This window comes from Pinus tabuliformis, chromosome 5_1 (genome assembly GCF_031772625.1).
Source record: "Pinus tabuliformis cultivar Carrire ecotype Pingquan chromosome 5_1, CPIR1, whole genome shotgun sequence".
NCBI lineage: Eukaryota > Viridiplantae > Streptophyta > Pinopsida > Pinales > Pinaceae > Pinus > Pinus tabuliformis.
Genome location: NC_142305.1, coordinates 817,283,289 through 817,296,000, shown reverse-complemented (window position 1 = coordinate 817,296,000; position 12,712 = coordinate 817,283,289). Strand labels below are relative to the sequence as shown.

At 35.0% G+C, this 12,712-nt stretch overlaps 1 protein-coding gene and 1 pseudogene across 1 annotated transcript; one reads left to right on the top strand and one right to left on the bottom strand.

Annotated features, from left to right (window-relative positions):
• Positions 1–3,176: 3,176 nt before the first annotated feature.
• On the bottom strand, positions 3,177–4,134 carry LOC149167428 (cytochrome P450 94B3 pseudogene; annotated as a pseudogene).
• A 2,528-nt stretch (positions 4,135–6,662) lies between these two features.
• LOC149167427 (uncharacterized) lies at positions 6,663–7,199 on the top strand. Its single transcript, XM_089430480.1, has one exon. It carries the CDS (start codon positions 6,663–6,665, stop codon positions 7,197–7,199), a length of 537 nt encoding a protein of 178 aa, XP_089286606.1.
• Positions 7,200–12,712: the final 5,513 nt, after the last annotated feature.

Sequence of the window (12,712 nt, the reverse complement as noted above, 5' to 3'; positions counted from 1 at the left end):
TAGAGAAAGCCTACCCATATGCAACAAAGAAGAAAGTCACAATTATAAGAACCTGGAAATGCATTCCAACGGTCTGATGCTGGCAAATTTGGCTGACTCGGAACAAGTGCATCTTTAAAAACCAAAAACCTAGAATTGGAAAAACATTATCAAAAACATGTGGATTAACTTCAGAAATATTCAATGAAAAAGGAATTGCTCCAACGGATTATAGTATCCTTCAAGAGAATGGCTCAACAAAGCCATAATAGAGAACAAAGGTAAAAAGGGACAGAGAAAAGAAAGCTCAGGGAAAAACTGGAAACTGAGAATGACTGAAGAAGAAATTGAAAGTTGGAAAAGACTACAAAATAGATATTGTTTGCAATTTGATGGAGCCTCCAAGAATAATCCTGGAAAGGCAGGAGCAGGTGGGATAATTTTTTATCCAAGTGGGAAAAAAAATTGTCACATATGAATGGGGATTGGGACAAATTTCAAATAATAAGGCCGAAGCTTATAGCTTGCTCATGGGGACAAAAATAATTAGAAAAAGAGGAATCCAAAATCCAGTAATCCTGGGGGATTCAACCATCATAATTGAGGCAATGATCTGAACCAAAAGTCCAAGCAACGAGTTTATGAGTAGAATTATCAAAAGAATAAGAAGAAATTTAGAAGACTCTGGTAATGTCACTTTCAAACATATACTGAGGCTTCACAATCAGCAGGCGGATCTCCATGCAAATCAAGCAGTGGAGATGAATGAAGGAAGAGTCCGGGAGAACAATGAAGAATACCACCACTCTGTGCCATAAGATCAAAATGAATTTGAAAAGATTAAAGTATGGGAAAAAAGGGGGACAAAGCAAGATAATCATAGAGAAAAAACAAAAAACAAAAAGCAAAAAACAAAAAACAAAACAAAACAAAAAAACAAAAAACAAAACAAAACAAAAACAAAAACAAAAACAAAAACAAAAAACAAAAATAAAGCAAATCAAAAAACACACAGCCCAAAGAAATCTCAGAAAATCATGGACAGGCAGAGGAAAAAGCAAGGAAAAAAGGAAATGCAAATGATCACTGTCAGAAAATGTAATCCAAGTCACAAGGTTCATGAGCAAGCAAAGCACAGCTCAGAAGAAAATCGAGCCAGAGAGGGAAAAAGCACTCAAGTGACAATTCTCAAGTTCAATGCATGGAGGGGCCATTTCAATTATAAGTATGGAGGCAAGCCTGCAGCGTATGAGCATCATAGTTCTAGAAGAGAGTGGATAGGAGAGTGATTTGCGATCTGCTTTGAAGTTTTTACTTGCCTGAGCCCCGTGATTGGTCCTCGACTCTTCATAGCTCTTCCAGCCTAGCTCTCTCGAAGCCTAGTCAATCTCTGGTCAGCAAGAGCAGCTGCTCTCTGCACATTCCATACTCCCTTCCTCTCACAAGCATCCACGAGGTTTATAAGGCACGCACAGCTACCATCGCTCCCTCTAACCTGCTTAACAGGCTCTCTGCCCTTTGTACCTCGTCCACATGCATATGCACTTCATCTGGCAGCCTAGTTATCTCCCAGCCCTCTATTTTGGTTTGACCAACCTCTGCCTATAAATTCTTGGCTCATCCGCATCTTGCTTCTCTTTGATCAGCCTTTGCCAACCATCATTCAGCTCCCATCGCAGAGTGGTTCAACATCTGTTGCATATTACCTTCCTCTCCAAAATCGCAGGCCCTCTATCATATTATCTCCCTCAGCGGCAATCTCCACAGCTACACAAAAAGTTCAGAATAGAGGCCATCAAATCAGGGCAACAAAGGATCAAGGGAGCATTGCAGCTACAACAAAGAAAGGGGAAACAACAGTCAGATGGAGTTTAACCCCATTAAGAAGGCAACCAGGAACGACTCATGCCCAGCATGCAAAGGAAACAAGGCCATGATACATTGGCTGGAGCAGTCTCTCAAAGATCTAAGAAGTGAAATGAGAATGGAGTATAGCTTTCAGAAGCAAAATATGGCAGTGCAACAACATGAGATAAAGGATCTGAAAACCAAGTGCAAGCATCTGGAGGAAGCAGTAGAATACTACAAGAGCAACACTATGAGCAGTGAAGGAGAAAACTCAGTCAACAACAACAACATGACTGAAGCAGCCCAAGAATACTCAGTCAACAAGCCATAAACCCAATGAGAATTTATGTTATGTAAATTTGTTTTCTTAGTAGGTCAATACGTTCGGCAGTATCCTAGAATAGTTAAAAGAATCTATGAAGTTTGGAAATTAAGCACAGGAGAAGGGACTGCGCTCTCGTCTCGTTGCTTAGTCTACATAGTTGAATGTAATAGGAGCTTGCTTCGCAACCTTTTTTGGTAATATATCATCTAACCAATCTTGTTTAAAAATAAAAAATAAAATAATAATAATCTTAGTTAAGTTTCTCTATCTCTTCTTAATTTTTTTGAAAAAAACAAAAAACAAAACAATAATATTTATTGTTTTTATCAATAATTACAAATGAACCTATCATCCAAGCCAAATAATAATGCTCTACTACAGTCACATCTTTTATGTATGTATGTGACCTTTGTATTTTCCCCACAAGAGTGCCTATGACCAACAATTATCTAAAATGATGTTGACATGTGAATAGAAATAGCACCAACTATCTAGAATGATGTTGACATATCGATGGAAATCAAACAGGAATATTATCAAAATTAAACACCATAAGATTTAGATACTAAATATCAATTTTTTCACATATAAATATGATATATTTTTTAAATAAAAGATTAAACTTGATTATTAGTATCATCGGGACTATGTTTAAAATGAATGCTATTAAAAAGTATATGAAATTATGAAAAAAAAAATTAGTAATGATTAAAATAGAAATTGATATTTTATATATTTCAAAATTAAAATTAATTATTAATGATAGCTAAAATTTAAAATTACATGTAATCAAATAAAAATAAATAAAATAATTTTTTCATAAATTTAAATTTCAAATCCTAAAAATATTAAAAATTTAAACTATGTAAAATATAAAACAAACTTTTCACATAGTTTAAATTTTTAATGTTTAGGCCGATAGGCCTTCCTTTGAAAGGGACTTTCGTCGTCCCTTTGTTTCTCAAGCTGACACATGGCGTCGGGAATATCGCGGGCATAACTGCAGACTTTTCTTAGGAAGCGTTCATAAACTAACCATCATATCTCCGATGAATAATTCCGATTTTTCGCCCGCCATTGCCATCTTCTGCGAACCTTTCTGATCGCATTCTGTCTCAAATAGCTCCCAATCAGACAGAGCTGCCGCCATGAATCTTGAAAGCAAGTCTTCCCTCAGATGCCCTTCAGAGATCTCACTTCTCCTGGAACGAATAATGTCCATGGAAAATTCATTCACTACATTTATGGCTTCTCTTAACCGCCTCTCAGAACCGATGTCAAGCTTTCGCTTGATTCTCCACAGAAGGGAAAATGGAAAAAAACCTGCCAGCGCTAATATCAAGAGCATCGTTAAAAGCCTCTGCAAATTGGGACCTGGGCAGAGAAGGGTGGAGGCAACCGGGATCGACACCGAACGCCACCTTGCAGATATTGTCGAATGCAAACCTCATCAGAACGTCCTGCAAGTCTATGATCTCTCCCCCTTCGCATGCGCTCTTGAGCACCACCATTAGCCGGTTCTTGATTTCCCACTGAACAGCCTCCACCACGAAGTTCCGGAGCGACTTGGTATTGAATTCGTAGCTCGCAGCCTTCCTCTGCATTTTCCACAGCTCCCCATCAGTGTTGAAGATCCCCTTGCCCAGGAAATCGTGGAGAAAGAAACTGAAGCGTTCTCCCTTGGGGTAATTCTGAAAATTGGCTCTCAGAATATGCTCCACATTAGAGGGATTCGCAGTGATAAAGCCTGGGACGCCTCCTGGGCGCTGGACCATACATGTGTGGGAAGGGATTCTGGAAAGAATATCCACTGTCCATTCCAGAACCCTGTCCCTGTTCTTGAAAAATTCCCACAGAATACCAATTACAGGATATATTACAGGACCTTGGTATGGCCGATTGCTTCCATTTCTTGTAATGAAAAAGAGTAGGAAGCCAAATGAGAAGAGAAGAAAGGCAAGCAAAAACTGGTCGATTGCCATGGCAAAAGCTTGTCTGGTTTAGAAAACTTCAATTCGGGTCTGTATAAGTGGAAAGAAGGGCGATCACAGAGACACCATCTGTCCCTTCAAAATTCTAGCCAAACAGAAGCATCTTATCTCTATCCCGTCACCTCCTATCACATCGAGCAGCACTATTGATTTTACTTTTTCATTTCACGTGGTGGGGTGAAACGCTAGGAAGCATACACGTTGTTTATAGACAGCAAAATTAGCCAATTGCTAGACAATTGAACTTTCTTCTTCTGGTGTGGAAGAAGAATTCGGATTATCCAAAGTATTTTTCAAATTTAATTAGGATTATCTACAATATTTTTCAAATTTTGTGGCCGTCTAGACTAATTTACTTTGAAATTTTAAATGTCCATAAAATTTGAAAAATACTATGGATAATCCAAATTCGTAAGCATACCACAGAAGTCTGAAACCTTTCTTCTTCTTTCAAAATCAAAGATAAGTACATTAGACACCCTCAAATCGTGGAGAAAGAAAGTGGAGCGTTCTCCCTGGGGTAATTCTGAAAATTGATTCTCACAATATGCTCCACGTTTGAGGGATTGGCAGTGAGAATGCCTGGGATGCCCCCTGGGCTCTGGACCATAAATGTGTGGGAAGGGATTCTGGAAAAAATATTCGCTGTCCATTCCACAACACTGTCCCTGTTCTTGAAAATTTCACACAAAATTCCAATTACAGGATATATCGTAGGACTTTGGTATTACTGATTGCTTCGATATATTGTAAAAGAACAGGAATCCAAACGAGAAGAGAAAAGGCAAGCAGAAACTGGTCGACCGCCATGGCAAAAGCGAAGTTCAATTCGGATCTGTATAACTGGAGAGAAGGGCGACAACAGAGACACCACCCGTCCACTGAAACAAAATCCGATATGGAAGAAAGTGTCGATGCCGTATATATTTGATCTCTCTCCTGTGAGCTCTTATCACAGGAAGTAGTACTATTCCATTCTCACCAAATAATTTTAACTTTAACTCTCATTCAAGAACCTTGTACATGACAGAGATAAAAGGAGTGGTCTAGGGAAGCTGAGGAATTGCTTGGATGTTAAAAGTGGTCGGAATTTAGGTAAAAAATTTCAAAAAATCTTGTAAATGAATCATATTTTTATGGTGGACATAGATTCAGCGCTATTAAAAAGTCTAGAGCACCTAAAATTATGAATTTTGATAGCTTTTATTTGGATTTACAAAAATCTCCGTCAGATTTTTTCAAAATATAACTAGAATTTCCATAATTTTGAGACAAAATAATAATAATTTTTAAACTATGACTTATCGGAAATACGAAGTATCAGGATGGTTGGTTTCTTTTCCTATTGCTTATTAAATAATATTTTATTCTTATTTAATTAACAAAATGAGTAGTGACTCAATGATCAGTTCTTTTCCTATTGCTTATTAAATAATATTTTATTCTTATTTAGTTAACAAAATGAGTACTGACGCAATGGTCAGCTTACTGTTTAATGTTTTCTCTCTCGGTTATATAAAATTATATAAATTAAAAAAGGCAGTTTTAGAATATATGTTCAAATTATGATTGTTTTGCTTATTAAGTAATATTTTATTTTTATTTAATTAAATAAATGAAAATAACGAGATTATTTCGAAAAATAATGTTATTATCAAAATAAAATGTAGTTATTCAAAAAATTATATAAATTAAAGAAAATGAGTTTTAAAATATATGTGAAAGTGAATCACTTTCAAATTAGGTCAACTTTTATTATTAAAATAAAAATATAATGTAGTTATTCAAAAAATTATATAAATTAAAGAAAATGAGTTTTAAAATATATGTGAAAGTGAATCACTTTCAAATTAGGTCAACTTTCGAATGCTTTCTCATTTTAACTTGAATTTGTTTATTTAATTCTAACTATTAGTTGAAGTTGTTAATAAAAAAATATACAAATTAAAAAAAAAAAAAAAAAAAAAAAATAGAATAAAGTTTTAGAATATATGTGGAAGTGAATCACTTTGTCTGTGATATATAACTTGTAAATGCTTTGTCATTATAATTTGAGGTTGTCTTTTATTTTTAAATTTTATTTAAAGTTATTAATATATTTATGAGAAGAGGTGTGTTTAATTTTTAAAAGTGTTGTTAAATTTGTATGATGAAGAATTTAGGTACATGTTTTTATATATTATTTTTATAATTAATAATAATAGTAAAGTTATAATTTGGTTTAAATGTTTTATGATTTTTTAATTTTGTGATGTAAGTGTTTTTTAATTTATTTTTTATTATGTTTATTAACATTTACTACTTATTTAATTTATATAAATGCACTAGTTATTATTTTATAAATAAAGAGGTTTTATACATCAATTTGATGTCTAATTTGGTTGTAATATTAAAACTAGCAATTGCACCAAGAGGTGTAAAGGAACACAGAAAGGAGGAGTGAGAATGTGGAAGGTAATAAACCGCTCCTACACCTGCAAGAGCAACTCCGTCATGTAGAATACATCCTCATTGATAAAATGAGCTTTATTGGTCCAAAAATGCTCTCTCGCATTCACGATCGTCTAAGAGAGGCATTCCCTCTTCATCGGAATGCACCATTTGGTAATCGCTCAATTATCCTTGTCGGAGATTTAGGCCAACTACCACCTGTAAAAGACGTTCCTTTATATGTTGGGACATCACGCGGCATTGCACTTTGGCGCAGCTTCGACATATTCATAACACTTTCAACCGTTTTCCGTCAACAAGGAGCTAGCCCGTCCCAGGTTGCTTTCTGGAAAATACTTGCAAATCTTAGGAATGGAATATCTACACTTGAAGATTGGCAACACCTAATGTCAAGAACAAGTTTGTCTCTTACACATGAAGAGAAATGCACATTCGAAGAATCCATGCACCTATTCGCAACAAATAACGCAGTTGTCTTGCATAATAAGAAAATGCTTAAAAAATTGAACATCCCAGTAGCGCTTTGCTCTGCGGAACAACAAAGGCAGAAAACTCCTACTACAACAGAAGATGAGCATCTGCCTGCAAAGGTGCTCTATGTGTAGAGTGACTTTTCCCTGTCAACTTTAGGGTCTTTAGATTATTATGGATGTTGAGCGTTTTAGCTTTGGCCGGAACCAAACTCTGTTGTTTTGTTCTCGTTTTGTTAAGATCCATTTATGCAATTCATGGAATTACAGTGTTTAAGTTTCTCTTCATAATTTACAGTGGCTATATTCTCCACTGAGTTTTGTATCGATGTGAATGTAATCAGTAAATAGGTTGGGCGTTATCCTTTTCCTGTACTGTTGGTTTAACAGGTTACTTGTAGTATACATATATGCATTTTGGTATTTTATGGCTAAACACTTGGTTTGAAATAGTTCTGCAATCAAATCTTGCATGTTGGGCATGTAAATAATTCCATTTCTGAAATCACAAAGGAATCTTGTCTGTGCAACGAATATGCATACAGTTTTTAGACTAGATCAAGAGCCTACTACAGACCAATACCCTACTTTTACGTTGTACCATTTTAGTTTACACACGCATTAATCAATTCAGCGGAAGTATTCCCTCTGGCATTGGACAATTGTGGACTCTCAACAAGTTTCTGGCCAGTCACAACAATATATCAGGGACTATCCCAGTGGAACTTACTAAATTATCCTCACTGTCGTGGCTTTCTCTTGATCACAATATGTTGTATGGGGAGCTTCCAAGAACGATAATATCATGGAAAGGTCTTTCTCAGCTTAACCTTGCCAACAACCAGATCACAGGATCAATTCCTGCATCACTTGGGTTGTTGCCTGTTCTTAACAGCCTTGACCTCTCAAACAATTTGCTTTCAGGGGAAATACCCCTTGAATTAGATAATCTCAAGTTGAGCTTTCTTAATGTGTCTGACAACCACTTGTCTGGCTCTGTCCCTATTGGTTACAATAATCTTGCATATGATGAAACTTTTCTTGACAATCCAGGCCTGTGTGGAGCTGGGCCATTAAGGCTTCCTTCATGCTTCCATGCATCTGAAAATCATAGACATAGGGTATTGATTTCGGTTATTGTTGTGGCCATAGAAGTCTACTTGATTGGTATAGGTTTCCTCTATAAGAGACACAAGATTTTCGTGCAGGTTAAAACAAGTACAGAGTCTTCGAAACTCACATCCTTTCACATGGTTGAATTTGAAGTGTCAGACATTCTGAATGGATTGACAGAGTATCATGTTATTGGAAATGGAGATGCTGGCAAAGTGTACAAGGTGGCACTGGAAAATGGTAATATTGTTGCTGTGAAAAGGATCTGGAATAACGAGAATCCACGATCTGTCCAAGAAAAGAGATTTCAAGCAGAGATAGATATTCTAGGAAAGATTAGGCATACCAACGTTGTAAAGTTGCTTTGCTGCATCTCTGGTTCGGATTCTAAGTTGTCAGGCAAGAAATTGATTGTGGTGGACAGGTAAAAAAGAATAAACAGAGGGTTTTTATTTCCCTTTTAGAGGCTAGATCTTCAAGGTAGAGATGTTCAGTGCTGGGCTTGTGCTGTCCATTTATGCTTACTGCTCCTTTGTTCTCATAGAGATGATCAACTATTTGGTGAGTGATACTTCGGGCATCTGTAAATTTTTAATGTCTATCAATCTGCCCGAGGCGAACCTAGGACCTCTCTATGGCAGATCTCTGCACTATTGATGTGGACTAAGAGGACAATATATGCAGGAAAACCCCATGGTATGCTTGACTGGCTGTAACTGTCAAAATGTGATATGATGGGTATCTACAATTTGTACAGTAAATAATGTTCTCAAAGTGCATGCATGCAGGCCTAATCTGGAAAATATCAGAGATCTATTATGTTCCAGCCATGTAAATAGATGCTGATAACAATGAAAGCAAGTGTGTAGCATTGTAAATAGATAGAAAGGATCATTTATAGATTGAAGGATCAGTTTTCTGGTTTGAGTTTGACATGTTTTTGGCCTTTGTGTCTGTGAAATGCATCTGGCGCTTTTACATTCAGTGGGGGATGAAAGGATATGTGTAGCATTGTAAATAGGTAGATCATATAGTGAATTATATACAGAATGATCAGTTTTCTTGCTGAATTTAACATGCTTTTAGCCATTTTGTTTCTGAAGTGCATTAGGTGTTTGCACGTTCAGTGTTGCTATGCAGATAGACTCTAGATTCACTAAAGAGTTTAGGTACAAGAAGTGAGGTGATGAGATGGGATTTGTACTCAGTTCAAATCTAATTTCATTAAATAATTTAGGGACTGTAAATAGGGTGATGGGACTTATATTAATTTACAAATTGAGGTTTTTCAATGGCCATGCTTCAGAGTAAACTTGTAACCCATGTATGGAATCTAGACAGTGGATTGAATGCAGTGAACATAAACAAATAACCTAGTTCTGGACAGTCTGATCTGGTTCTAGACAGTGTATTGAATGCATTGAACACAAACAAATAACCTGAAAGAACCTCGTTCCAGAGTATGATATGGTTCTAGACAGTGTATAGAATGCATTGAACATAAACTATTAACCTGAAATAACCTGGTTTGATGTCTATGCTCATCATGATAGTGCAAGGATGCATAGATGCGTATATTTAAATAGTTAGTTTGATATATATGTTAAACATGGTAATGCAAGGATGCACATCTTCAATTAGTTGGTTGAACTGTGCTTTAACTGTAAACCTAGATGAATCTATTTCGGTATGAACTAAATCCATATTCAATCGACTCTCAAACTAATTCTGTATAAACTTTACTTGAGATTGTTGAACTTCTATGGCTGCTTTTATCATTCATGAGCATCACATCACCTCACTGCCTGCCATATGACATTCATGTGAATAGTAAACCATCAAAGGACACACCAGTGGGTAGGACAAGAGGATTAAGTACATTGAATGGAAATGGATAACTAGGTTTCATATTTATGTAATTATCTGCCCTTATCATTCATCAGCATCATGTCACCTCACTGTTTGCCATATGACATTCATATGAATAGTAAACCACACCAGTGAGTGGCATGAGGATTAAGTACATTAAATAGAAATGGATAACAAGGTTTGATATTTCTGTGAAGCATGATAATGCAAGGATGCATATTTTAAGAGGTTTAAATACATTGAATATAGGTATAAGAATACAATAAGTATTGGTTTAAGAATATTATAATTTGACTTTCTAATCGCACTATTCAATTACGGGGCCTACCTTATTTCCATCTGGTTATGGTTACCGAGATACACGCAATGGTAAATGTTGACATAAACCAAGTAAATAATATTACGGGGCCTACCTTATTTCCATCTGGTTATAGTTACCGAGATGCACGCAATGGTAAATGTTGACATAATCCAAGTAAATAATGTTGATATTGTAGAATGCTTAATGTTTATATAATCTATTTAAATAATGCTTTTTCAACACTCATGGTTTAAGTAAATAATGTTGATCTGACCTTCACTTGAGGGGTTATCATTATTAATTAAGGTGGTTTTATATATGGTATAAGTGGACAGCAATTTTAGAAATAAATAATGAGTTTAAAAGTTGAAGATAGAAAAGCATATTAAATTACAATGTGGAAAAGCATCTTACAGTTAGTTAATGTTTTAGTTGTAGTGTCAACCAGCAATGTAAGTGGTTTGTTTTAATATTTGCAAATCACAAATTTTTCCGCTTTTCATTTACCATGTAAAACGGTGTAATTTATTTTTTATTTAAAAAAATAAAGTGTGTTGCCAATAATCTATTGAGTTTTAAGTATGAACGCGTTTTAAACCTAATATATTGATATGAATGGTTTGGTTTTGGTTTTGTTGTTTTAGTATCAAATGTGCTGGTACGAGATGGTCATCGTGGTTATTGCCTTGGTCACTAGCGAGCTTTGTATATGCTTGACTATCTGTAGAGGTTTCTTCCTTTTAATAATCCTATCGGCCTCTCTTTGTACCTTTTGGGACAATTGCTAGTTTTAACTTTTTACATAGTGTAACTTCATATTTAATCAAACAAGTACCAACGATGACAACGTGGAACCATATTTATCTGTTTCTCGATGGGGATATGAGAATCACTTCATGAGCTCTAGGGCGTGCGTAATGATACATTGAAATGAGGCGCGTGTTAACGGTCGAGCATGTGACGGAAAATCAGTTACCAAAATCAAAATCAAATCCAAAGGAAGTGTTGTAGGCGGAAGACACGATATAATAGAGAAGAAGGCAACAACATTACCATATGAGAGAAGAGCAGAGAGGAACGTTGTTTGGAGATTTGGTTTCTTGAATCGAGAAATGAGTACAAATAAAAAATAAGCCATCAAAAAATTGCATCTCTAATGGGAGCGTTCGGACAACTGCGACCAAGGCAAAGGAGGTGAATTACTGTAAACATACATAAATGCAAACTGCACAACTATAAATATACAATCCAATTGCAGAAATCATCATTGTGAAATAAGAGGCAAGCCCTCTGCACCAATCAAAACACAGAAGAAAATAATAATAATAATAATAATAATTTCTTTTGTAATGTAGACTTCGTATATTGTTCGTTTGATTTTTAGTCAATCCTAAGTTAATTCGAAGGTCAATGCATTACCCAATGCGTTATACCCTGTGCGCATGAATAATAAAGCGTTGTCGTAAAAAAATTAACCATGTATGGTTTAAAAGTTATTTTATATTAAAAAACATTTTGAAATGGATTATTATATGATTTATTATTTGTTTTGATATTTCTAAATGGTAAAATTAGAGTTATTGGTTTGTATGACCTATTTCATAGATAAGTCTTACTTTGTTGATTTAGTTTAATTGAGGTTTTACACAATCAATTTTGGAGTCAAAACTCTGAACAAAAAATTCCCCACCTATTAAGACTATTTTAAATATTGAGACTTTTCTACAAGTGTGAAGGTAATCTCAATTATAGTTTTCATGAGGAAGTTATGCCTCTAGCTAGTTGACTTATACTATTTACTACCATGATCCCAAGTGGACGACATGTTAGCTTTCATTACTACCACATGTGGAGCTAGTCATCTGCGGATTTTCAAAAGGATCCTAGAGGCTCCAAAACCCTAACCCTAATTGAGAGTTGAGGCATGCAAAAACCTTAACTCTAACCTTAAACAATTATCAAAGCATGTTAAATATTAGGTGACTAGTATAGAAAGACATTCCATTCTTATTGTAATGCATAGTGTTGCATAATACAACAAAATATTAAAAGTGGGATATTGAAGCAAAACATAAAAAAGAAAAGATTTTATTAATAATAACCATTTTCACAATGGTATCTATGTAATTCCATATTGAGTGCGCTCTCCTTGTATTTCCAATTCATCACTTTGAAAAAAAGACCATAGCATAGGTTTTTCATTTTCTAGTTAGAATTTTAATATATTGAGTTTCCTAAAATATATTTTGTGTTCATTGTGTAAATGTAGTATTATTTACTTAATTTCTTTCATTTCAATTTCAATGTATTTCAATGTTTTATATATTAATATAGCAATATTAAATTTAAAATCTAAAATAAAACA

Coding starts and splice junctions, on each gene's coding strand:
- LOC149167427 (XM_089430480.1), top strand. CDS start 6,663: ATGAGCTTTATTGGTCCAAAAATGCTCTCTCGCATTCACGATCGTCTA.